The 27,209-nt window shown below is 40.0% G+C and overlaps 3 protein-coding genes across 5 annotated transcripts; 2 read left to right on the top strand and 1 right to left on the bottom strand.

Annotated features, from left to right (window-relative positions):
* Positions 1-2,206: 2,206 nt before the first annotated feature.
* Positions 2,207-6,070, bottom strand: LOC127756438 (adenylate kinase 3). Of its 2 annotated transcripts, none has more exons than XM_052281770.1 (6): positions 5,823-6,070; positions 4,396-4,541; positions 4,189-4,308; positions 3,859-4,068; positions 3,172-3,261; positions 2,207-2,572 (listed from the first exon to the last, which is right to left on the bottom strand). In XM_052281770.1, the coding sequence occupies exons 1-6, from the start codon at positions 5,923-5,925 to the stop codon at positions 2,474-2,476; spliced, it is 768 nt and encodes a 255-aa protein (XP_052137730.1). In that variant the 5' UTR covers positions 5,926-6,070; the 3' UTR covers positions 2,207-2,473. The 2 variants fall into 2 exon arrangements, with proteins under 2 accessions (XP_052137730.1, XP_052137731.1); XM_052281771.1 differs by having other exon boundaries at positions 3,901-4,068.
* Positions 6,071-19,623: 13,553 nt separating this feature from the next.
* On the top strand, positions 19,624-21,274 carry LOC127758078 (cullin-1-like). 2 transcript variants are annotated; one of them, XM_052283708.1, is made up of 7 exons: positions 19,624-19,741; positions 19,851-19,950; positions 20,052-20,237; positions 20,365-20,412; positions 20,526-20,735; positions 20,835-20,912; positions 21,000-21,274. In XM_052283708.1, exons 2-7 carry the CDS (start codon positions 19,948-19,950, stop codon positions 21,057-21,059), a joined length of 585 nt encoding a protein of 194 aa, XP_052139668.1. In that variant the 5' UTR covers positions 19,624-19,741; positions 19,851-19,947; the 3' UTR covers positions 21,060-21,274. The 2 variants fall into 2 exon arrangements, with proteins under 2 accessions (XP_052139668.1, XP_052139667.1); XM_052283707.1 differs by lacking the exons at positions 19,624-19,741; positions 19,851-19,950 and having other exon boundaries at positions 19,966-20,237.
* A 417-nt stretch (positions 21,275-21,691) lies between these two features.
* LOC127757414 (uncharacterized) lies at positions 21,692-26,957 on the top strand. Its single transcript, XM_052282915.1, has 5 exons — positions 21,692-21,790; positions 24,689-24,839; positions 25,627-25,713; positions 26,276-26,374; positions 26,861-26,957. Exons 1-5 carry the CDS (start codon positions 21,692-21,694, stop codon positions 26,929-26,931), a joined length of 507 nt encoding a protein of 168 aa, XP_052138875.1. The 3' UTR covers positions 26,932-26,957.
* The last annotated feature ends 252 nt before the right edge of the window (positions 26,958-27,209 follow it).

Here is a 27,209-nt window from a genome sequence, read left to right as displayed (position 1 = left end):
GCTAGCTCGTAGCTTGCGTTGCTAGCCAGGAAGACCCCGGGCCTTTCTCGAAACTACAGGTTTGGGATCAACCAAGGGTTCTGGGTGAGCTTGTTGTGCCCATGAGTGTTTGGGAGTAACACAAGTCATGTATACAAGTTCGAGTTTCCCGAAAGATAACAATTATACACTCCTGTTTTGTTCACTATCGGCTAAGTCCATATAAACCTGGAAACTCTCAAGCTAGCTAGCATAGTTCTTGCCAATTTCTAGAACCAACCCTTTTATGTAAAATCAAAGTGTTTTGATTATTATTTTGTGATGAACAATTGGCATATGTGATTATTGGTTTTGATATTTGGAGATTATTGGCGAAGTGGTTTTGGAGATGATTGGATTTTACAGGTGTTAAACAGGAGCTGCTGAGTTTTGGGTCCGGTCAGACCGGGCATGGGTTGCCAGTCAAACCGACGGTTATCGAGTGGTCAGACCGGGCGACTCTGTGTTGGTTTCAGTTTTGGGTTGTTTGTTTGGATATCCGTGATTATTTTATGTTTATGGCTTCTAGATGGATACTACGTATGTAATACTGTTATTTGCTAACAATGAGTCAAGTTGGAGATAGCTTGGTCTCGAAATATGGTTTCTTTGTTTGATTCATGTGTAGGTGACTTGATGCCTCGAGAGAGTATTGCCGGTGATGGATCAGGAGTAGACTTGGGGATAAAGCGATGTCTGTGACGGTCAGATATCATGCAGGATACTTAGGCTAGAGTTTAATGCACGTGGTTGGTGAAGATTCCATATGGCATACGATGGAGATTATGTGCGTATGGGATGCGGAGTCGAATTTGGAAGGAGTCCAAATTTGGTATGATTAGAGTTTGTAAAGTTTGTTCCTTATACAGGAAGGTTTCCTAAGTGGTTTAGGACTTCTAGTATAAGTTTGGTTCATGGCTTTAGGCTGCCTACCTCATGTATAAATAGAGAGGGAGCGTGAGGCTTCCCGGTATCGCTTTTGAGAGTATTGAGTTGATAGTTTAGTTAGGGTTTCGAGTTTAGTCGAGATTTTCGTGAGGAGTGCTGTTGTCGCACTTTGTAAACACATAGAGAAATAATAAAATTGTCATCTACTTCGAGAGTTCTTCGATTTGTGTTTTCTCGGGTTTGGTGGTCTAACCAGCGAAACACCGGCAGTCAGACCAGTGACATTGCGGCGGTCAGACCGGCGGGTACACTACGGTCAGACTGGTGACGGCAACAGGAGGCAGAGGCGATTTTCAGGCGGTAGGACCGGGCTTTCAACGCCGGTCAGACCGACGGCTTCCAGGCGGTTAGGCCGGCGCATCACCTACGGTCATATCACGATCCATCGAATTTAAGGATCCATCGAATTTAAGGGTAACTTTTAATTCCGCAAAAAGTTTAGGTTTTTGGGTATACCAACCATTCACCCCCTCCCCCTCTGGTTGGCTTAGTTCTTGTATTTTGATCTTACATTTTATACCCTTTGATGGTTTGACACCCTTTGATGGTTTGACACCTCTCTCTCTGGGGAGACAACAAACATACGCTCGTAAGCTTAACCAAATCCTAGAGCTCTATGCCGGTACAGACATCCCGTGGGATGTAACGCCGGGCCCATTTGAAGCCTCCCAGTTTTTTCCCTGAGCTTCCCAACCTCCTCTTTTGATTTATGTTTATTTGCTAAAATTTGAATTTTTAACTTTTCACCGTAAATTATTTTTCAGTCTTTACTTTTACTTTTAGATCGTTAAGAATACGCATATAAAAGTTTTATTTACAGATTATTTTTCATTTGTAAATATGCCGTTTCGCTTATTCCGTCAATAAGCGAATAAGCGAAACGATGTAGTCCTCCATATCCATGGCCGTGTGAACACAACGAATTGTTAATACACATATCAAAAGTCGAAGACACCGTATATTGAAAAACAAAGAGATATATGCATTGTTACAGTAGTCATCTACATATTTATCAAGCATTAGTCCATTATTTATATGACCTGTAAATTCAAATTCTTCGGGCAAACAACTGCCATTTTCACTTGCAAATGGAATTGTTCACCTTACTTCTATATATATTGCAAATCGGCTGTACGACTGTAGCCGATTCAAACTGACCCTACAAATATATTGCTACACAAACACAGAGGATCTGTGTAGTCAAAGACAGGGAATCACCACAAAGGCATCAATTCCAAAATTAAGATGAACAGAAGGAATACCCTGTCAAGATTGACTTGATGTAATTATATCGGTGTTGGTATACAAAACTTCTTTCCTCATTCCAACAAATTATTTTGACAAATTTCAGACTGTGAAGCGAAAACTGTGATAAAATGGAGCAATTGCGCCATACAGCAAATCAAAATGAAAACCACATGGTGTTGGCAGCAGTTTAAACATCTAGAAAACCCAGTGTAAGGGGTTTTCGGCACATGTCATGTTTATAGGCTGAAGAACTGGCACTTTATGATAGGGCTTTCTGGACCTCAACAGTCACTTCCTTTGGTGGTTTTTCGGCATGCAGATTTGCGACTATGCCCTTCTTGGTGTAGTAGTCAATCACCTAGAGGAAGGAAACCATTCCACGAATTAAATTGAGTGAACAGGCAGCAACTGCTTTGCATTATGGCAGATAATAAACAATATTTCACAATAAAACTAAGGATTACAAAAGAAATGAGGAAATTGAAGCCAGGAGATGGAAATATCAGGCAACAAAGATACATAAACGTATACCGCAATGGAAGTGTACTTCACCATGTTGTCAAAAATCTTATGCAATACATTATACAGTCATATGAAATATATAAGAACTCCATCTCATGAATTCTCAAATGATGTCGAATTTGTAGGAGAAAATGAACAAGATGGTTCACTGAAAAACTCCCAATCTACTCCCAGTTCATACTCAAAAAGAATTTTTGGATCTAGAGATACCCAGCACCAAGAATTATTGGAGCTCTACTAAGCAGACCCACAAATGAAGAAAAGGTACAAATCTAGAAATGAAGGGTTGGCAAAATGTAATCAGAACTTAAAAACAATGAAAGATATACAGGAAACACTGTAATGCAACTGAAGGAATCCGCCTTAACTGAAGTACGACTACATCCTAAAAGAATATCTGAATATTTAAAAATGTAGTTGCTAAAGGAAACATACAGGCTTAGTTTGTACGTGGAAGGCTTCAAGCCTTGACTTCAATACTGCAGCTGTGTCATCTTTCCTTTGAATTAAGGGTTCTCCAGTAACCTTTGTGAAAAGACAAAGCAATCAGGGAGCAGCAGTGCACATAATATTACCAATTAAAAGATATATATGATATCAAACAAATTTACTTAATAGCAGCACAAATATGTCCCACATGAAATCATTGCTAAAGAAGAATATGCTTTTAGTGGAAGCAATAGAAACAATATACAATCTCCTGCTACAAAAACATGTCGATGTATCTATTTATGGACACTTAAACAGGCATAATTGTCAGAAAAGGAAGCAAAAGTGTGTCATGCAAACACTGCCTATCATTTCTTGTCAACAAAAGGTGCATTTTACTCTTCGTACGAGAAACAACCAAAACAAGAAAAATATATCCATAATCACACTACCTATTTAACTATTTGGGAAGAAAACTAAATAAACAGTGGCAAGAAGAAGGTACTCGATGAACCTTTTTTATTTTGAAAGAATGATGGCTCATGTTTTGTTCTTAAAAAACAAGTAAGCAGAGTACTACGATGATCGATGATGAGACAGGGAAATTATGGTAAAGGCGCATATGCTGCAAGCATCAAACAATATATGTACCAAATCTAATAGAAATAATGAAAATGGTAAAAATCTGAGTACCTGACAAATGCAAGCGAGAGCAAGTAATCTGGTATGACTTACATCGTCAAGTCCAGGAGTCTTAGGAGGAGCAAATTTTGTATGGTAAGATCTACCACTTGATGGGTGGATCCAACGACCGGTAATTCGTTCTTCCAGTATTGCATCATCAATTGCAAAATTTAGAACCTTGTCAATCTTAGTACCTTGTTTGGCCAACATTTCGTCAAGCTGCACCATTTTTTAGTAAGAAAAGTGATACAATGATAGAAACTGTCCATTTATATAGACAGCTCTAATAACAAAAAGGAGCTCTTTTATATAGCGGTGCATATTGACCAAGGACCTCACCTTCTGTGCTTGAACAACAGTTCTAGGGAAACCATCAAGGATAAAACCTTTCTGGCATGAAGTTTTCTTCATGGCTTCATCAATAATCCCAACAACCAAGTCATCAGAAACAAGCTCTCCCTAGAAGATAAGGAAAGAAACAAAAGAATCAAGAAACCCATTCCTGCTGGTTATAATTTCTGTTGCTATATGTTTCTTAAAAACTACCTTGTCCATAGCTTCTTTAGCCTTAATCCCAAGTGGAGTTTTAGCAGCCACTGCAGCCCTCAACATATCACCAGTGGCTAAATGGCACAAGCAAAATTCATCCTTAATCAGCGGTGACTGTGTTCCCTTTCCGCAGCCAGGTGGACCTAAAATTTAGTAAAATAAAGGGATGTCAAAATTGTATGTCTTACCTTTTTTTTTTAGAACACGCAGAGATTGTCTTACCATTCTAGAACATCAATATTCAAGCTTTCTGCCCAGATGCCTATTAAACTATCCATAAAAGCATCAAAATTTGACATCACTTTGCCTCTATGGATATCAAGTTGTCAACACTATCCTATCCTCAATAACATATTAGGGTGTAACTGGCATTCTTACAATGCTGTTAACAACACCAGTGTCTCAGTGACACATGCATGAATTAGAACAAGCCATCAATTTGGAGATAGCTAAGAGCAGACGATGACTAGATTCGGTCCACTTAAATTAGGTAGTGCAGAGTGTTTGTAAATTAGCTTTACTTCATGAAGTAAAAGAACAATAGAATAAACCTTCCATAATGATTTGTTTGATGACCAGTAAATTAGAGTAGTGCATTGCTGAAGCAGAGCATTGCGCAACAGAACAAGTTTATTTGAAATTTGTTGTGTCACACAGTTTACATAACCATACAGATCGATTTGGTTTACTAGTGAATATTGAAACAAAGGAGTAATACGTCTATCTCTTTGTTTTTATTCCGAGTGACATTTCCAAACCTTTATGGATACATATAAAGTTGCACCTTTCTGTTTTGGTTATTTTAAAAAGTTTCCACATCAGACAAAAAACCACGAACCGCCCTGTTGTTTTCTGCTCATCCTCAACACATGCCACATGACAAATTTAAAATAACATGTGTAAGAACAAAAAATGCAACCTCCAATTTCAACACATACTACTGAATACGAATAAATTCTATACCTTAAACGCCTGAAATTCCTATTATGCGTCGAACACCGATCATATAAATATTTCTTTTCGCTTGATTTCTGTCACTAATATCCTTCCGTCAAATGGGAAAAACCCCAATCGACTCAATCGCAAGTTGCAAGAACAAACGTAATTTGACCATCAAAAATTGCCGCAGTTTCCAAAGGTGGAAACAACAAGTAAATTTTACAAGATTTCCCTCGAAGCCAAACATTTTTGTTTGCAAAAAACCACGAGGAGAGCGGAAGAAGAAACCCAGATTTGACCCAAAAAAAGAAAGGGAGACAGCTTTGCACGGATCTAACGCAACATCCCCAGCAAGCCACAGCAATCTTTCCCCATCTCCCGACCAGGGCAGCACGCGCCGCCGAACCGGATCCACCAACCAACGAACCAAACCACCGAGAGAGAGAGAGAGAGAGACAGAGGAAGAAGAAAGAGGCGGGCGTTACCGACGAGGATGACGCGCTTGTCGGGCTTGGAGCTGCACTTCATGCGGCGGAGCAGCTCCGTCATCAGCTCCATCGACGGCACGTCCTCCAGGCTCGCCGCCATCTCCGCCGCAACAACTACTGCACTAGCCTTGTTCGTCGACGAACTCGCGTCGCGTGCTCTCCGCGTGCGCCGCTGAAATGGAGGAGTCTCGGTCGGGTCGAGGAGGTTTAGGTGGTGGGGCTTTTTGTTTCGTTTCTGGTGAGACGGTGACAACCAAAGCTCGGCTTGTTCTGTTTCCTTTTTAAGCAGTTTTTTTTTTCCAACGAAAAAGACGCTTCTGCCCACGCAAGCACGCACCGCTCTCGGGGAGTGTATGGCAAATAATTTTCTACCCAACAAAAAGACACATTTAAACTCGAACCATTCATTCTCCCTCTTTCATTTTAATATTTAATCTTAACCCTTGATTTATTTACCAATTCTAATCCCACCCCATTTTCCCATTATCCAAACACATCCTCGGTGAATCTCTAACTTCCTCGTTTCCCATTAGAACGCTTTTTAAAGGGTTAAATTGGTGTGTTTTTAAAAAATAATTTATGCATACATTGTTTAAAAAATTCAAATAAATATTTTTTTCAAGTTTATAATTATAAATATCTAAGTAATAATGTGCTAATGAGCTTTCTCGTTTATAATGCGTTTGAAAATCAACCTCCAACTAGAGGATCAAGAAGCCTTAAGGCTGTGCTTTTCTCTTGTTTCCCAACTCATCGTTCTCGTTTTCTATGTGCACGTTTTCCAAACCATTAAATGATATGTTTCCTAAAGAAATTTATGTGAAATTTATTTAAAGAAAATCATATTAATAAACCATCATATTTTTCGTGCGTACTTCACCTCTCGAACTTAGCCTTAGATGGGTGGGCTTAGCTGTCTACGTTTATTTTTCTTAATTGGAAATTGGAATTTTGTGACTGAAATAAGAATTTAGAAATTGGAGTTGTAGTACGAAACATGGTTTGTAATTAACAACCTTCTTTTTTATGTGATATTAATTTTGTTTCTGCACTAGACTACTTATTTATGACAGCATATTTCTCAAACGGTTGAATTGCGTTTCACGAAAAAAATTAATAAAAATTTCTTTTTGAAAAGAAAAATCGTATTGCAGTCTCAGTTGGACTCAAATTTCAATTTGAGCAAGATAGATAACCATGATATTTTGCGAATTTGTATTCATTGCATAGTTCAGCACAATTACCCTGAGGTGGAATAGAATAATCTTTGGGGTTTTCGGTAATAAAGATACTCCAAGAGGCAATTTGATGCTTTGTGACACAAGTCAGTATCACACGAGCCAATAGGAGCCATCAAACCGTTGGCACTGTCTTATGTATTCTAAACATGGTAGTACAAGAGAACGACTTGAAATTCGCTTCCATTGGATTACGTTTTCTCATGTCAGCTTGAGCATTCTTCTTAATTTTCTTGCTTAATTTTCCTGCAAAAACCATGTCCAACGAACACCCCAGTTGATTAACAACAGGGCGTCACCAACCACAGGGTTTGGTGTGTCCACCTAATTAATCTTCCTGCAGCATTGATTTCCACGTGCCGGCTAAATAATCCAGCTTTTGGTTGTTTCAACTCCAAGCGATGTATATAGAATAGTCGCCAGGGGCCCTTCTTCAGTCTCCACGAGTATTTTTTTAAGTAAATTACAAACCAGTTTTGGAGATTTTTTTTTTCACTTTAGGCTAGGCATTGTTGGCAAATATTGTATTTTGGGCCAGGTGGCCTATCTGTAAGTGAGACACAAGGACGGGTGACTATGTCTCATTAATATATGGTTCACCCGATCTAAAGTGTAATTGTAAAAATAGCAAATCCAAAATAAAAAGATGTTTACTTTAAGGTGGTCAAAGTAAATTTTGGTATAAATGTGTGCCATAAACTACAATTTTTTTTGCGTTGGGCTGCTTTCTAATTAAGTTCAAAAAGTGATGATCATATTTCCTTCCCAAAACTGATTTTGAGGGTTATTAGTGAAAGAATTGGATCCAATAAATCCCAAAAGCCCTGCGTTAGTTTTGGAGTTCTCATCCCGTATATTTCGCTATGTGGATTTGAGAGCTAGAGAGTGATCCCCACCGACTCCCTGTCTCCCATTTGCATGCTTCTCCTCTCCTTCCCCGTGTCTCTTCCCTCCTTCCCGTGCAAGCCGTGAAAACGCGCCGAGAGGATCGATGGATCCTTTTCCGTGCGGTCACAGAGAGATTTTTGTTGTTAGTTTAATAAAAAGGGCTCACTTTTAGTTTTGGGATTATATTTAAGCTTTTTCTTAGTTTTTTTACTTACTATTTTCAGTTTAGGAAACAAAAACAAAATTTTTGGGTGAATTATACATATTCTTTTGGTGATGCTCTTAATAAGTTGAAGATCCGTATTTTTTATTTTGTATAATCATTATTTGTGTTCTTTGAGTTAAAAGATTAGGCGTCGTTGCATCGAGAGAATTTTAAGCATTTCAATCACTGAGATTTTAAATAACGGAATAAAATTTCTAAAATCCATTTCTTATGCCCTTATTCAATAGGAAAGCAAACGTGAGCTTCTAGCTTACGTTTTCATTTAAAGTAAATTGCGTTCACGGTATATGAATTTGTGCTGTGAATAAAAATATGTATGTATAATAACTTGTAAATTGACCATTTCGGTGTAGTAACTTGGCTAGTTCATGATATCATGATAGCTTAACGCATGACCGGCCTGGCTAAAGAGACCCACGCAAAGCAAACTTGATCTAATATGGTACACATTAATATCATGATAGCTTAACGTATGACCATGTTTTAAAGATCCCAAGAAAAAGATCAATTAGTTGTCCTACATAACTATATTTTCATGTTCAGAACAGAGACAATTTATTTCATGTCTTGGAAAATTTTGAACCTCTATATAGCTCGTTCAATGTTGTTCAATGTAATATACCAGGATGGTTTATGTCATGCGTTAAGTTAGGACAAGTAACTTTGGGAAAAAAATATTTTAATTTTCATGATCAATCACTCCATTTTCATTGAAAATTTATTTTTGAAAGTTTATTTATTTTCATGGTCGGGTATTTTTAATCGTTTTGTTTCAGAGTCGGTTTAAATTTTATAAATTTCGTGCGAATCATAACTACACATTTTGTCGGTCTAAAATTTGACGTGTAATCAGGGGCGTTCCTACATGTATCTACCCGGTGCTTATCTATTTCTAGGTGTTTTAGGTCATATTAAGCATTATATTACTAAAAAATTAGCCTATAAGCATATCAAGGACCCCTGGTAATTTTTTTCTGGGTTCGCCACTGCGTGTAATAATAGTTACACTGCAACGTGTGCCATGTTAGATCACTTTTGCTTGCATGAATCGTTTTGGTCTAGATTCGCATGGATTAGCCAAGTTATTGTATCGGAATTAGCAATTTTCAAGCTATTATACCCATTCATGCAGCCACCACGCAAGTTCATGTAGCGTGAAGATAATTTACTCTTTCATTTGCTTTGAGAAGTCCAAAGCACTATTTCCTTTTTTTTTTACTACAATTTCCTAAGTCCCTTCAAAATTCCTGGACAATGGAGATAACTTGAAACTACAACATTGCATTCCAAGTTAGGGTTCAATACCTCATGGTACATGACTAACATCTGGTTACATAGAGAGAGGGGAAAACAAACTCTATTTTTTTTTCTCAACCACATTTACATAACAGAACTTGTGTACAAATTAATCAAACTATTAATGCAGGACAATTTTGAAGTGTAGTTATGAACACATAATATATGTTCATTTACCAGGCAACTTTTCTAAACCGGCAAAGGATATCTAAAGCTATACTGCTAAATCATTCTAAGGTTTTGGCTAACAAAATCACTACTTTTATACTTAAAGGCAAAGACGTACAGAGATCTATCACTCCAGTGTAACCAAAGATAATAGAATAAGTACATGATATGGGGGCAAATTCGTACCAAAGATAATAGAATAAGTACATGATATGGGGGCAAATTCGTACCAGACCCAAACTACTTTCTCCACACGCGAAGATCACATCTTACACTTGGACAACCTCAATTAGCATTGTGGAAGATGTTTTATGGGCGATATTCCCCTCCACCAATCAATTTATAGTGCCACAACACAAGCTATATATACTATCTGTTTTCAAAAGATCATATATGACTACATGTTAGAATCATGAAAATACTATAGGTTAATTGAGCTAAGGCCATGGGCGGACACACCATGGGACATAGGGGTACGCTTATACCCCCAAAATTTTTTTTAGAAAGAACCCATCGTATAGCATGCATATTATGGATACATATACTTGAACCAAAAGAGCACTTTGGCATAAAAGCAAGAAATTAATCTTGCCTTGAATTATTAAGTATACATTACTTTTGTGAAATCTACTATCTATATACTACTACTGAATATATATGCTAATAGTTGTATCATATTTAGTTATGTCTCGGTATATTTTTAAACTTTGTACCCCCATCGGAAAATTTCTGCGTCTGCCATTGACTAAGGCCAGTGACGAACAAAAGCTTCGTCTTGTAGTCACTTAAGATCAAGCTCACTATTACGAAATATGGTTATTCACAACCACTAGTCTCAAAGCTTCACTTAATACAATAAGATCTTATTCACCCCGAGACAAGTAATCGAAACCCTCCTCAATTGCTTCCTTCAATACTTTTTCTCTGAGTTTCTTAATCTCATCCAATGTGGCAACTACTGAAGTAGATTGGTTGGCTGGAGTAGATTGCTTTTCCTTGGCAGCACTTCGTTTATGTCTTTTAACCACTTTCTTCACCCCTAATGAAATTTGAAATTAAGGTAGAATTAAAAACTACTATATATACTTTAGGAATGTTATTCCTCCATACATTATATAATATGAATGCTTAGCATGGTTCCTGTCCTGGTTTGGAATAGACTGGAGCTTTTTTCATAGAATATGTTAACGAAATTATTTGTCTAAATTCAAACTTAAATTTGTAATCAGAATCAGTGCAATAACGTTTTGACCAACCTTGTTTGTGTTTTATGCTTATGCAGGGCAGTCTTCAAATCATTTACAGTCACATCAGGTGGTCCATACTTCACAAGATTTTCTGCTATAATATCAACAAGCCTGCACCACACGTACATATTTCATACTCTTTTGGATTACAAAATAAATAGATCTTTGAGACAAGAAAGAATAACAGTTAGTTAATCTTACATTTCTTCACTTAGATTAGCAGTTTTGTTTATCCTCATAACATTCAATCAAGGCCAGCTGAAAAAAAAATACGAGTTATTACATGTATATATATTGCAAAATATAACATCAGCTATACCATAGAAAAACTTTTACTAAGTTCTGACCTTAACATTCAATTAGAGCTGACAAAATTAGCCCCAAACGACAATGTTGATTTCTATATTATCAATTTGGGCACATGTTTGGTCTTATATTGCATTTGGTAACGTGTGAATAGCGTCAGGAGAGAGACACAAACCCACTAAAACTACTAACAAATTGAGGATATGCGTGCAATAATAGAGAAACAAAAGGCAACAAATGCAGTCACAAGCGAAGATCATGACAAGTTAAATAAGCACACACGCATAAAGTTTTGTGGTAGCATTAAATTTACATCACTTAGCCACGAAACAAAGGGGTACAGTTCACCGTGCAGTTTGAGTGTTCTAGTTGCATCACTTGCAATAAAAATTAATTGATGTTGCTGGGATGCAAACGCACTAGGTATCCAAATACCCACAGTTCTACACAACACACACGAGAAACGTACATCCAATATTTACAATAATCATAAGATTGCCTACTTTCTATTTTAGTACAACCATGGCATGCATATAGTTTATAGGCATAACTGATCACACATAACCCATGAAGTAGGGCTGTCAACGAGCCGAGTTCGAGCAAGATCACCTGCCTAGGCTCGAGCTCGATACAAGCTCGAGCCGAGCCTATAAAATGTTTGAGCTTTCAAACAGACTCAGTTTGAGCTCGATCAAGTTTGAGCTTGACTACTAAGCTTGATTTGTAAGTACAACATTGTATATTTCAAGATAATCTTTAAAAAAACAATAATTTCTAACTCATCATATTAATAGAAGAAGAAAAAGAATAAAATAAATATATAACACCAATATAAGACATACAAGTAACATATTTAATATCCTAATTTATTAAATAACAATAAAAAACATATATTATTGGGATCGTTGGAAGCTCAAGCTCGGCTCGACAAAGCTCGCGAGCTTTGGGAGAGGCTCAGGCTCGGTTCGTTTGAAGCTCGAGCTAAACGAGTGATTATTGAACCTAGGACCTAGGACGAGTCGAGCTCGAGCAGCTTACGAGCCTCGAGCTTTTTTTGATAGCCTACCATGAAGAAAGCTACCATGAACCACTTAACGCATAAATAGCAAGAACCATGATCTGAACATACTCAATCACATAGATATGTAATGAAAACAAATAAACAAAGCGAACAATCCATTCATCTCACACAATTTAATTAGTTTGTTATGCACTTGCATTAACATTATCAGTAACTCACGGGTGGCATAAAAAATCCTCAACTCCTAAAATAACAAAATTACACTCAAATTCTCAATAACGAAAGACTTTGAGTGTTAAATTTTATCCACCAATTTACCGATTAAGGTCTAAGCCTGAAATCAGGAATTTATAATAACCCGTCAAAAACATGTCCTCGCTGTTTTATTCATAACACTTGAACTGCTAAACCAAATTTAGCAAAAAAAAAAAACATATAGAACATCTACAGAAAATTATCTACAACTTTCCTATCCATCAAAAGTTATAATTTAGCCTCTATCATTAACAGATTTGTGCCATGTAGGGCCAGTTTTTGTTGTATCATTATTGACAGATTTTGTTTAACATCTACAGAAAAGTATCACTGCTTTTTTTTTCTCCTAAACCGCTTATCTGAATCGAGTGAAACAAGTGCCTATAGAAAGATATTAACATGACCTACAAGTGTTGTTTGGACCACATGACCTGATTCCCTTACTCTTTAATTAATCCAAGAAATCAAAAGAATATTTCGGACTACAATCGAAGAAATCAAAAGAATATTTCAGCCTACAGTCAAAAGATTAAATTTGATATACCGGCAACTAAAACTGTATTTCTACAGAGACTAGGATATATGTAACTGGGGACTATTTGAGGATACCCTTGTAGTGAAGAACCTTAATTTGGACCACTCCAATGAACTACACTGTGGAATCCCTAATTTCCTCTTCGTCTTCCTTTTCTTCGATCTGTCCTCTTTTCCTGGTGAGATCAGAACAGCAGCAGCAACGAACAGGAGTAGATTAGCAGGCAGAACAACAGATTGGTAGGGGAGGATGCAGATGGCAATAGCAAAGAAGAAACTGACAACGCGCGATGGTAGTGGCGGCGCCGCGCGGCAGTGGGATCTCAAGTTTTTTTTTTTTTTTTTTAGAAAATTCGATCCATAGCATAGGAAAAAAAGCGGTACCAAACATAGCACAAAAATTTTTCGCTTTCGATTAGAAGCACAGGCCACCGGTTTTTCTTAGCTCCATAGTAATTCCGTCAGGTTTAGAGTTAACAGCATTAGATTGAAGTATAGAAAAATTTTGTTGGACCCATTTGCCCTTCGTCTTCCTGTGTCATCTCGTCCTCTCGGACCGGTGCCCACGACGACGGCGCCGTCGCCAAACTGCGACGCAGCGACGATCCCCGTCCCCATCCCCGCCGCCGCCATCCCCGTCCCCAGCCACGCGCCATTCCGTGTCCCTGTCGGCTCCCGTCGCGACGACAACAGCAGCTGTAGGAAGCTGTACGAGCCCCGGCTGGTGGCTATCAGGCCCTACCACCGCGGTCGGGACGAGCTCCATGCCATGGAGCAGCACAAGTGGCGCTTCCTCCAGCGAGCACCCACCGTCCTGCTCTCCGACTTCGTGGACGCGGTTCGGGCCGTCGAGCAGCGTGCTCGCTGCTGCTACAGCGAGAGCACGGCCATCTTGGACGACGACGGTGACGGCTTCGCGGAGATGCTGCTCCTCGACGGCTGCTTCATTCTCGAGTTCTCGGCGAAGCTGAGCCGCGCGAATTAGTGCACTTGCAAAAAGCTAATTAGGATTTAATTAATTAGTTGATTAATTTGTTGGCGCTAGCGCCGCCGTGGTTGCAGATGCTCCCGATGGCCGCCATCTCATCACCGCTGCCCTGCGGAGACGACACGAGCGAGCTGAGCGCGGAGTCGAAGTGCGCTATGGACTCCGCCGCCGCCGGCACCATCATCACCATCTGTTCAGCAGCCACCGCCCACGGTGGCATCATCATCGTCGTCCCGTACGCTGCCACGGCGGGCAGCAATGCGCCCGCACCCGTGCCGGCGCCGGACGAGGAGGTGAAGGAGGAGAAGTAGTCGTGCAGCGGGGAAGAAGTGCTCGTCGGCCATCATCGTTGTTGTCGGCGGCGTACAGCGGCCCACATCCATCCACGCTTGGGCAGTGGCGGGGAGACGAGGCGGTTGCCTGGCACGCCGATGGTTGCCGCGCCGCCGTCCACGAGGGAGTGGAAGAGGAGACCTGGTGGGGAATGTGGGGAGTAAAGGGCAAATGAGTCCGACGAAAATTTTCTCTACTCCGATCTAACGCCGTTACTTCAAAATGCGACGGAAGTGCTACGTGGCGAAGAAAAATCGGTGGCCTATGCTATGGATCGAAAGTGGAAACTTTTTGTGCTATTTTTTGGTACCATTTGTTTCCTGTGCTATGGATCGAATTTTCTCTTTTTTTTTTCCTCACCGTGATGAGCAGCTATTTATAAAGTGGATAAAGAAAAATCCGATGGCCTACATCGATCCAACATCCACTATTACATGCAAACACTTGGTTATAGCAAAATTGTAGCGAAATTGCCAAACTTTGGTTATTCTGTTAGGTTTTGTTGCTTCTGGCCCATATCGATTGGTTGGGCTTTTTTTAACTTCGAAATCAAATCTGCTGCTTGGATGGTTAAGCCTGTTTAGGACATGGGCCTCATAGAGTATAAAATTTTTGTGTATAAAGGTTTTGGGGACTTAGCTATACATTTGTCATCAAATTTTAATAAAAAAAATTTGATAGATATGAATCAATCAAAATGTAATTGGATTGTTACTTGCGATCCCGACTCCCTTGGCCCAACAGCGATGGACGAGGGAGAGATGAGGATGGCCGAGCGACACCGATGACGATGAGGCCCCGCGGTGGCGGTTTCGCGGTCCTTCGGCCCGGCCATCTTCCTCTCTCCTTCATCCACTGTTGCCGGGCCAAGGGAGACCGGTTCCACCACCACCGGGCCACCTCGTCGTCAACATCGCCCAGCCATCTTCCTCTCTCCCTCGTGCAACAGCGGCAGGAGCGGTGGCTGGCCCTAGGGGTATCTCGTCGCGACCGGTTTCCACCCTTCGTTGCCGATGCCGATCGACGCTGACAACTTTTTATGAATTTTGTGATGTGTGGGATCCTTTTTTTTTTAATTTTGGGATGGTGGTGCATTGTGAATTCTGATATTTGGTATATGCAATGTTAATGTGACTCATGAATTCATTGTGGGTATGATTTGTGAGTTTGGGATTTGTTATTGTCATAGTTGAATTCATTGCGATTAATTTGAGGATTTTTGCAAATGTACTTTTTGTATTTTATTTTTTTCACCAAAAATCCTTATCACTGGCGGATGCATTAATGGTGTCGCATGTGAAAATCTTTTTGGCATGCGGCTGGTCATCTGCCAGGGAAAAGGTCCGCACCGCTTGTGAAATCTTTTTTCGCACGCGGTTGGCTATCCACCAGTGAAAATTCTCTATTTTCATTGGCCATTACTCGCAGCTGCCAGCGAAATTCTCTTTTGACCGCTAGCAAAAATCTTTTTCGTAGCAGTGGGCTCTTCTAATTTTATTTGCAGCTTAGGAGTTCTAGAGATGGATTTGTTGGTTATATCAATTCAGATTTTGTTGGAGATTTGAACAGAACAATATCACCCAACATGTTATGTTTTAACTATTGGAAGTTGTATGGTTAGTGGGTAGATTAGTTTGCAAGCAACTGCTATGTTATCTTATCTACTACTGAGTGTGGTTATTTCTGAAGCTTATAAAGAACTATTTTGCTTAGAGGTTTGTACATTGTGTTTTATGGAGATAAGTCTTGAATTAATATATTTTGTAATAGTCAAAGTGCAACATGTCTTATGTTTTATGAGATAACAAAGCGTATAGATATTACTTTATTCCAGATGTCATTATTGAAGATGATATCAAGATATGTAGGAAGTATTCACTAAGTTTATGCTTTTCTCAAACTTGGTTAGTGCTATAGTTCAGTCCTAATGAATATTTACTGTGCGATGATTTTACCTACCTGAGACACTTTCGGTGATTGATGAGTTTTACAGTACGAGAGTAAATTCATCTTAAAGTGGAAATTGTTAAATATGATAACCAAATTTTAACTAGCAATATATTCCGATTAGTTTTCGGGTAGAATTTTATTTAGTTTCGAGAATACATCAATGCCGGTTTCAAAACCAGCACTATTGATCCCCTCATCAGTGTGCACTGTTTAGTGACAGTTGAGGAACTGACACTATAAGGCTTCCCAACTAACACTAAAAGCATTTTATGTAGCAGTAGTGAAATCTTCCTTATACGATTGAACTACTGGCCTCATCTTTTCGCTTATACTTATCAGCCAAAATTTGAATTTTTAACTTTAAATTTAGAGCTGATTTGGAGGGGTTTTTTTTTCATCGAAGTTAATTTATTTTTCAGCCTTTGCTTTTAAATTGCTAAGACCACATATATAAAAGTTTTATTCACAAACTACTATCATTTGCAAATATTCCGTTTCGCTTGTATATGCTGTAGTACAAGTGTTAACGTAGAAATAAATTTGATTTTGAATGTAGACTGCTATTCATCCATATCTAACATTGGAACAACACTAGCTGTAGCTCTGGCTCTGACTGCTTCCGATGGTCGATCAATATGCTACTGATATGAATAAGAAAATGGACATTTGGTCACGTTCAAAACACGGTTTCGCTAGAATGCTATTCCGAAAACGTGTTTCATTAAAATGCCAATATAGAGCGCGCGCTCACTGCCACTTTACCATTTTAGTCGTTTTGTGCATTTTTGAAATTATTTTCGCTCCTTCACTAGGTAATGAGACGAAATTGCCCTTCCACCCTTTCGCGCGCGACAACCCTGGTGACGGCGGGTCGGAGCTCGAGGAAGGCGGGGAGGACCGGATGGCCGACAGCGCGACCAGATCGGCATACGGTGGCGGCGAAGCGAGTCCATAGCGGCGGAGGCCCGCGCTCTAGCTCGCCATCAGCTGTTGTTGCCTCTCTAGCTCCACGAACCCGATGCTCACCGCGTCTCCCTCCGCCTCCACCGTAGGCATGGGGCCCACCTCAAAACCCTAGCTAGCGCCGCCGTTGCCACTCGACCCCACGGGCCTCCGAGATAACTCCGGCGGCGGGGTTGTGTCCCTGCTCACCGCGCTCAAGACACACCGGATGGTCAATTTTGTCTCACCACCCGACGGATGAGCGAATATGATTTCGAAAATGCACAAAACGGTCAAAATGGCAAAGTAGCGGTGAGCGCGCGCTTCATATTAGCATTTTAACGAAACGCGTTTTCAGGATACCATTCTAGCGAAACCGTGTTTCGTACGTGGCCAAATGTCCATTTTCTTGATGTGAACCAGTGCATGAGCCTGCATCGAAAACTTTTTCAAGTACATATGTACATGATTGAATAGGTTGGGTACAATAAGAACATAAAATTGAGTAGTTAATTTATATTCACGACAAATTTGCTTGACTTGACTCCATAATCAAGCATTGATATGTATCTGATGCTGACACACATGATACCTGGTTTCGTTGAAGAAAACCATTAGCAAGCTAGGTTGTTTCTTGTTCGTGGCATTACTTAGATGTCCTATGTCCTTTGAGAAAACTAGCTTCCTAGCTTGGATCTATTCATAAGTAGTCATATGAGTAACATCATTGGCCCTTTTGTTTTAGAAAAATCATAATGCAATTGGTAAGATCTGAGACGTACTGCTGCCTCCTGATCAATCCTGCTACTACTATATATGAAAACATGTTTAATCATGTGACGTTCACTCTCTCCGCTCGGTTTCATCTAGGTTTCAGATTTGATTCCTTTTTTTAAGAGTAAACTTGGACTCCCTTGTCCAACTTGATGAAGAAAAATATAAATTTGTCAGACAACTTGTAATGTACGTACCGCATGCATGCGATGTCGTAATTAAATTGGGCCTGCATATATATATATATATATATATATATATATATATATATATATATATATATATATATATATATATATATACCACCATGCATCAATGTGTGAGTTAATTAATTATCTCCCATGACATAACACAGATCATGATTATGGAGCGAGAGCGACAATGGCCAAAATCGGCAGGGACAGAGTCACTCCTGTTCTCTCTTCTCCACTCCAGCCTTCCAGCTCAGTTCAAGACCGGGGATGGAGTAAGCAAAACTCCATCCTATTCAGTCCAATGTATTATATCCTTTTTACAATGATAAAAGTGTATATAAACCCCCAGCCTCTACATATATATTGTAATAGTGGTAATGCCAACTGCCGGCTAAGTTATATCCATGCTATCCAAATATAACGCTCATTATCGATAGATTACCTACCTAAAAAACTAATTTAATATTTTGCCTTTTGTCTCACATCTGAATTAATTCTATATCTTTCTAGAAGTACATATAAAACTGGCCCTTTAATAAGAGCCAACACTCATTTTCCTTGCGCCGTGTTTAGATTCAAAATTTTTTCTTCAAACTTTCAACGTTTCCGTCACATCAAATGTTTGTACACATGCATGGAGCATTAAATATGAACGAAAAAACCAATTGCACAATTTGCATGTAAATCGCGAGATGAATCTTTTGAGCCTAATTACGCCATGATTTGACAATATGATGTTACAGTAAACATTTCCTAATGACGAATTAATTAGGCTTAATAAATTTGTCTCGCAGTTTACAGGCAGAATCTGTAATTTGTTTTATTATTAGTCTACGTTTAATACTTCAAATGTGTGTCAGTATACTTAAAAAAAATTTTTGGCACACGAACTAAACACAACCTTGGTCTCTATCCTCAACATGTGAAAGAAGTGATGTTGTTAGGAAACGATAGGCGAACAAACGATAAAAAACAATAGATCAATCACAGAAGACACGAGATTTAACGTGGAAAACCCTCCCAAAACAGGAGAGAAAAAACCACGGGCGCCAGCCAGCAAAATATCTTCACTATATCTGAGGTAAGGTTACATCGCCGCACGGCGGCTTACAAGAGGTATATATATGGTGGAACCCTAAAAGGGATGATGATCCATACCGCGGGGGCTCCGCCCCCGCACCCCCGGGCGTCCCCAGGTACACAACCCAATGGCGTCCCCCGCACCCACTCCGCTACGGCAGAAGCTGGCCTTTATTAAATGCAAATGAATTTGGATCACAACTCAACAGATGTAAGCATCTTTTATTAGTAAAATGAGAAATAGCCATTTGTCATTTTCTCCCAGCAACCAACATTGTCTCCTCCCTATGCTCAATCCAAAGGTCTTTATCACAAAGGGAAGCTGGCCTTTGGGCTGCAGAGGCTGTCATGGCGGGCATAGTGGATTTCGAAGAGGGATGGCGCCTCCTGGCAACCAGCCTCGCCAAGCAAAGGAGCATCATCGATGGTAGCATGAGCAAGAGCTCTTCAGAGGATGACAACATGCAGCTCTACATGTATGTACACCATGCCTACCTCATATAGTCTTATCATATTTTCTTGGCTTTAATTTGATCTGATCTAGCTAGTTTAATCTATCTAAGTACATTCTTTGCTTTGTGACAGGATGGTGTACAACATGTGCACGCAGAAGCCACCTCATAACTAGGCACAACAGCTCTATGAACGCTACAAGACGGATATTGATGGCTACAACAGCTCCATGGTATGAACTTGTGTTTGTGCTAGGTGATGGCGGAGTACTCATAGTGTCTCTCCACATGGTTGTGTGAGATGATTGTTGTCGATGGGTAATTAATGGTGCAGGTGTTGCCGTCAATGAGACAGATAAATGGCGAGACTCTATTGAAAGGGTTGGTTGCCAGGTGGCGGAACCACAAGAAAATTGTCATAAGTGAGACGAGGTTCTTCTTCTACCTCGACCGTTACTACATCTCACAGAAGTCACTTGTCCCACTTGAACAACTGAACTTATGTTCTTTTCGTGATCAGGTACGTCAACCTCTATTGTTTCTCCCGTCATGTGATTATTTTACATGAGTGTATGTTATTAGTGCACATTTGCTGTGCTTGATTTGGACATGCCATTGTTGTGTTCCTTTTTATTTGTGATATATAGGTATACAGTGAGCTCAAAGATAAAATAACAAGGACTGTGGTTGACATGGTGAGGCTCTTGTTCTGTTCTACGATTTCTTCTAACACTTCTGCACTTTTGCAGAGGTGAAGCGATGATCATTAATTTTCTTTTTTCTGCTATTAATTTCCTTGATTTGTCAGATTAATGATGAGAGGGATGACAAGGTTATAGACCGTGATCTTTTGAAGGATGTCCTTGATGTGTATGTCCAGATTGGGCTTGGCATGGAGTGTTACGAAGTTGATTTTGAAAATGCGTTTCGCGAGAGCACAAGAAATTACTACTCAAACAAAGCCCAAACTTTGATTTTGGAGTGCAATGGCGCTGATTCTCCTGAGTACATGCTTAAGGTATCCATTCAGAGTTCATAGAAATCATGCATAGATATAGTCTGATCTTCTTGATGAAGTCTGAAGGATATTATTTAATTAGTTGTGTTGTTTCCACAGGCTGTGGAATGCTTGCAAGCCGAGCTGGAACGAGTGTCACATTACTTGCATTCTTCAACTGAACCAAAGTTGATGCAGGTAAGTGTTGAGTAGTGGTTTGTGCAATGACTTTCTGTTCTACCATCTTTTTTAATATTATACTGAGTTTCACATAAACGCATGCAGGATTTGCAATCAGAGTTGATGATTACGCCCGTGGAGACGCACACTGAAGAAGCTGATTAAGTTATTTTCTTGCTTCAAAGGAATTGTACTGTTGCTTTTCCAATTTGGTTCATCGTAGTAAACTCTGTTGCAAGTCCGTTTAACTAATTTGGATTTTATTATGGGAGTTGCAGATTCCCACTAAGTATGGATGCTTTGTGTAATTGTTAGACTTCTACAGTAATTGTTATGATGACGGCCGAGAAGAACTGAGGAGAAAATTAAATAGGGGAATCGGGGAGAAGCAAAAGCATTTCAGTATTTTCTCCACCGTTAACGATGTGTTTGGCTATGTTTGTTTTTTATGACGGAGTGCAAAGACTCTAGTCGTTGAAACAGGAAAAAACATGGAGCATACGACTTGCAGATCACGATCACGCAGAGCGTAGGAATGCTCGACGGGAGGACGAGGTCTGTAACCTCGCCGCCCCGGAGCCGTGTTGAGAAGACGAACAGAAGAAGATAGAAACAGAGACTCGGTAGATGAATATAATTTCTTGCTTGCCTTCATCCTGAATTCCTGGCTCTAAATAGCCTTTTACTCTTGAACTAACATTTGCTAAAATTAAGGGATAACAAACTACTTAACAACTTAATCTCAACAGAATAATCTAATCGCCATTTTCTTGCGGGACTGTTGCTCGTCCGGCACGATGTTCGCTCCTGTCCCGGCGTCTGCGGAAGGAAATGTTGGAACATTCATATTTCGTTGCTTACATAAGAGAGAACAAAAAAATGCATGCATTTTCGAGGTTTGTACCTCAGAATTTGTTTACAGCATATAGTATATAATAACTCTAAACATATGTAACTGTCCCAAATACACTTCATCTGTTCATTCAAATTTGTTTTTTTTTACTTTTCTCAAAAAAAAAGTTTATAACTCATACAGCGTGCACTTGGGCACTTCTCTAAAAGTTGAAAATCAGGAAATCTAAACTACACCAAAACAAGATTTTCTTTCCTTCTCTTATTCATATATTACTATATTTCAATGCACATGCATCCCTTTTTAAATCCTAAGAGAATTTCATAATTAATGGGCTAACACCCTTTGGGGAAAAAAAAAAGGTTTCCGCTGTTCGGTCCGGTCTCTTGCTGCTTGTAGCATCCATCCTCTCTTGGCCGGCTGTCTGTGGACCATGCCTTTCAGGCTTTCACTGCATTGAGAACCCATTTAGTACAACTCCTACTCTAACCACCCTATCCTAATCTATACTTTCTTTAAAGTTATAACCCACTAACTCTAAAGCTTAACATGCAACCATGCCACATCATCATCCACTAATAATAATTACATATTCAACCTCATGCAAGCATGCAAGAGCATCTACAATCTATTTAATTCTACAAATTAACATGCAAACATATTCAATCACCATCTCTCACATCATTTCCACAATAGTTTTACAAATCTCTCTATCATTTTTATAATATTTACTATATACTTATCAAAATGTTCTACATTAAATTGTGAATTTCATTTGTTTCATGATAAATATTGATAAGCCCTGAGATTTGATTTTTTTTCTTTTTACTCCTAGCTGAATTGTAATAAAAAATAATATTGAAAATTACTTAGTAATTCCTATAGCAAAGTGCGGGGAATCCCCTAGTAGTAGTAATTTTTAAGAACGGAGTGACAGCTCTACTTTATATTTAGGATCTTGAAAAGTATTTGGTACAACTCAAACTTCACAGGACAAAAAATCTGGAGTCCAAGCTATACCAAACGAGCCCTCAGTTCCATATAAATTGAAAGTTTGGCCTTATGATGATGGAAAGCTGCAAGTTCATAGAGTTTTTTTCTAAGCCAGCTCCTTTCAAAGCCTAGCACTTTTAGCGTGGATAATGATATAACTTATAAGAGCAGGTACAATAACAGACTATTAGCCAGCTATAGATATATTTTAATGAGATAGAAGATGAGAGAGAAGAGCAGTGGGCTACAGATCTGTAGCCAGCTGCAGCACGGACTCCATGACACAGTATGTGTATGACAAGTGAGACCATATATTAATAGTATATTAAACAACTATTGTATGAATTGGCTATTAGATTGGCTATAGATGAATTGGTGTCGACCCCCGATTTTGGAAATCGAAAATCTTCTGTGTTTATCAGTACCAGTCTCTGGATCAGTAGTTGGTACACACATACATAGCCGAATCACAACATATCACGAATGAATTTAGGCTAAGAGAGTTAAATGCTTACATTAAGGCCAGGTAGGCCAACAACTATCAGAGAAACAATAACGGAAGACAAAATAATACAAGGGCCCGGTTGACATGCCACAAGCAGTCGACTGGGGAACGAGACCTAGAATAAAACCGCACTCCGGTCATCTTGTTAGGTACGCAAGCGTACTAACAAGGGCTTCTCTTCAACACTCTGCTAAAAGATATATATAGAGCAACAATGAGTACAAAAGTACTCAGCAAGCCACCACACAAAATACAGTAATGTACAGGATAATACAAGGAGTGGCTATGGTTACTTTGCATAAAGCTGAGTTTCCAAATATCATTTCACAAACCTAAGACCTAGCATAAACTGATCAAGTTTTAATTCCATTGTTCATTAAACAGCGACGGTTCTGTCCACCATCCATTGTGTTCCCAAGGATAGCTTCCCGCCACTGGTCGTCATGGTTTTCTGGGGTCTACCCCTTCTCGCCTCTCGAGAAGTTGATCCACCGGTACAAAATCATCATGCATATCCCATCCCATTCAGATTAAGAAATTAGAGTCTAGCCAAGTGTAATACGCGTCCCAGTGCTCAATAACCGCGAGCACGGCTATTAGAATAGATTGATTCATTCACACTGCAGTGGATGTACACTTTACCTATACTCCGCGACTTGCCCAACACATGAGCCTACGTGTAACATACTAGATTTTTCAGGGTACAATTTTTGCGAAAATATTTAAAGTTGTTGTTCTTCGTTCTTTCGAATTGGAGCCTCCCAATCCTTATATTTCTTTAGTTCCCTATAAGTTTCTGACTCCCACATAACTTTGTTTAGTTTCTCTCTCCAAACCAAATCTGAGATATCCAGAGAAAATTCTCAAAATCATCAGAAGAGCTTGTGTTTTTTTTAAGTTAAACCGGAGTCATCATGCAAATGTTCTAAGATACCAAATCCTATCAATTCCTATTCAAAAATATCCTACCAAAATTCCATACAAAAATATCTCCAAAAATTCAAATAGATCACTGTGTTACTTCTCAGGCAGAGTTCCTTGCAATCCAGTCCATATTCCAAATTTCCTTTCCCTTGTCTCTTTCTCTCTGTTGGGCCATTCTAGCTCATCTCCTGGCCCAGCCGAGGCAGCCGCCCCAACCAAGCCGCTGCTCGCTTCACTCGGTCCAGCCACCGCTCGCGCTACGCGCGCGTCGCCTCGCACCACCCTGCGCCTTGCTTGCGCCCGCACGCGCTTGGCCCGCACTAGCCGCGTGCCGCCTTGCACCTGCCTGCTCTGCACCGCATGCCGCCACGCGCGCGGCACACGCTCGCTTGAAGCCGCACGGAGGAACTCGATCAGATGGTGTAGACGTTGTCGCACAAATCTTAAAAACCGAGCAAGCACCACTGCTACCGTCAATCTCAATCTCCCACTGCCCAACTATGTAAGCAGGCAACGTAGCCATGCTCATCCTTTTACCCCTCTCTTTCTCCTTTACTCAGAAAGGAATCGAGTTCCCAAAATTTCTTCAAACTGCCGTGGTCGTCGGCCTATCTGTCGCCGCAGGCCACCGGTCGTCGTATCCTCGCGCCACCAGACTCTTCCAGAGCCGGTGAGGCCATCTCCTTGTTTTTCCCCTCCTCTCCATGCTTGTACTGAGGTCCTCGCATGCTCTTGTCTGCCACCATGGCTGCCACCGTGGTCGGCATGGCCGACGCTTCATCTCTATCAACTAACCACAAAAATGGAATCTTCTCGTCCGGGAACACGTTTTGACGCGCTCACCCAGCCACGTTCGCCACCGGAGCTCGCCGCTCAATCTTCTCTCTCCTTCGGGGCCTAAATCCTATCATTCGCGTTCCGGCCGGCATGAACATCCTCTCTGAGAACCAGCAACAGCTTCGAGTTCGCAGTACTTGGGAACGAAATTACCTCAAGACGTTCTTGCTGTTCCGCCAGAATAACCATCATCCAGTTTTTCCCTTTTTACCTCTCATTCTGTCTGTGTTCGTGGTTGACAGAGGAAGAAGAACAGTACTAGATTCAATACTGTTCCACCATGGTCCAACCTGACCACACCACCTGAGCCAGCCCAGTAGTTGTCAACCAAAAGAAAACTGATTCATATCAATTCTTCCATCAGTGATCACTTCCAGATTCAAACCCAATCAATTCTAGTCTTTATCTCTAGTATCTATAGCATTAATCCCGAAGTGCAACCATCCTACACATACCATCAATCATAACTCTAGGATAAATCGTTTGCCATCCAAATCAAGTCAACTCTCGATTATTATTTTCTTTTGTTCGGGCTTTGATTCACAATATTTATTTTATCGTTTATTTGTAGTATTTTTATTACAGGCTTATTTGGTCGTTTCTTTGTGTGCATACGTTAGATCGTATTGAAAATCCCACAGGGCTCACAGGAACTGAAGTGGACCTAGAAGGCTACACTGAAGCTTCAGAAGGCCACGTTCCACAAGGCAAGCCACAGCTCCAATCTTTGATCATATTGATACCTAGTAGAGAACCACTTAGTTATTTTCTGCATTGAGTATTACCCATTATTACATTGTTATTATTGGCCAAATCCATGGATTGCTATATCACGTCCTTTGATAACCTAGGTGTAGATTTATATACTTCACAATAATATTCTAGTGGATAAGACCACCAAATATCTATACTCATATACATGGTTTACCCGTCATCACGTGGTGGCGTGTCGGGTGATATAAAATGTGTTATTTGATATGAGTCACTCGCCTGGAGTGATATGGAAGATTAATTCCGGGTGAAGATGGATGTTGTGGTGTCTGAGGCCGTGCATATTGTTATAATTTTTTTTTATGGAAAGTGTATATTTACACTTGAAGTATGCACGGGCCTATGCTAGTTTTGGTGGCTTTCCCCAGATATAAGGACTACCCCCTTATGCCATGGAAAATGATGTAATTTGCGCCCATATACATGACTGAGTAATCAGACTTAGCCTAGTACATTTGTCCCACTATATGAAAGACTGTAGGGTGGCTCTATGAGCAGGTTTGGGGTGGACATGTGGAAGGGGCTTCGGCCAGGTTGACATGATCCGCAACGGTGGAACCCGTGAAAGCAGCGACCGTCTAGCCTTGCTTAGGCCCAGTAAGTGCCCGACTGCTAGGACAGATCAATATTCCACTAGGCAGTAACTAGTAGTAAGTGGGACTCTTGAACGGCTATGTTGTCCTCAGCCTAGCTAGCTGTTGACATCAGGTGGGTAAAGCTGGGCAATCTCTGCAGAGATGAGTCTTAAATCATTCGAATGTGCCGTGCTTCCGGTTAAGAAGCTATATCATTGGGTGATTCCTATTTATCATGGTATGAGTAGATTTTAAATTAAAATATGGAATATGATAAAGATGAGGATGAATTGTGATTAATATTGCTATTATTTTAAAATGATGATTTACAATTGTTTGCAAATGAAATATTTTACAAAGTAGGGAAAAACTATTTATAATAGGCTTGTTATGAAACCTCCTTGATGACTATATTCTTTGTACGCCTTGCATATATTCTACTTGTATTATTATGGGTGTGGCTTGCTAGGTACCTCGGTACTCATCTCTTGCATAAAATGTGGTTCAGACGATCAGTTCTTCCCTGAGGAGGCGCAGGAAGGGGAAGAATTCTATGGTGCTGACGAGTTCTTGTTCTAGGTCGATTTGCTCTCAGGCGTTGCCTGTGGTGTTTTTATCCTATTTTGTGTTTGGGTCTTTTGTTTGTAGGGAGTGTGTTTGGCCTATCGGCCCCTAAAACCTGTCTTAGTTATCTTTTATGTAATAATTTCTGTAAAAACTTGGGTATATGTATCGAAAGCTGTTCTGTATATCAATCTGTGCGCGATCGAAATCTTGGACGGTCGCGGGTGGTTTCGGGATACCATACTCAAACCGGGTATCCCCACACTACGTCCCAATGAATGAGACTTGCCACG

The sequence above is a fragment of the Oryza glaberrima genome, chromosome 12 (assembly GCF_000147395.1).
Source record: "Oryza glaberrima chromosome 12, OglaRS2, whole genome shotgun sequence".
NCBI lineage: Eukaryota > Viridiplantae > Streptophyta > Magnoliopsida > Poales > Poaceae > Oryza > Oryza glaberrima.
Note: the sequence above shows the minus strand (reverse complement) of the source record. Positions and strands in the feature narration are given on the sequence as shown.

Coding starts and splice junctions, on each gene's coding strand:
- LOC127758078 (XM_052283707.1), top strand. CDS start 20,043: ATGGTGCAGGTGTTGCCGTCAATGAGACAGATAAATGGCGAGACTCTA. Junction 20,238..20,364: donor TATGTTCTTTTCGTGATCAG/GTACGTCAACCT, acceptor TGTGATATATAG/GTATACAGTGAGCTCAAAGA. Junction 20,736..20,834: donor CTCCTGAGTACATGCTTAAG/GTATCCATTCAG, acceptor TTGTTTCCACAG/GCTGTGGAATGCTTGCAAGC.
- LOC127757414 (XM_052282915.1), top strand. CDS start 21,692: ATGTTCGCTCCTGTCCCGGCGTCTGCGGAAGGAAATGTTGGAACATTC. Junction 24,840..25,626: donor ACCAGACTCTTCCAGAGCCG/GTGAGGCCATCT, acceptor TGCATACGTTAG/ATCGTATTGAAAATCCCACA. Junction 26,375..26,860: donor TCTAGCCTTGCTTAGGCCCA/GTAAGTGCCCGA, acceptor AATGTGGTTCAG/ACGATCAGTTCTTCCCTGAG.
- LOC127756438 (XM_052281770.1), bottom strand. CDS start 5,925: ATGGCGGCGAGCCTGGAGGACGTGCCGTCGATGGAGCTGATGACGGAG. Junction 4,309..4,395: donor CTAAAGAAGCTATGGACAAG/GTAGTTTTTAAG, acceptor CTTATCTTCTAG/GGAGAGCTTGTTTCTGATGA. Junction 2,573..3,171: donor TCCACGTACAAACTAAGCCT/GTATGTTTCCTT, acceptor TCCTTCCTCTAG/GTGATTGACTACTACACCAA.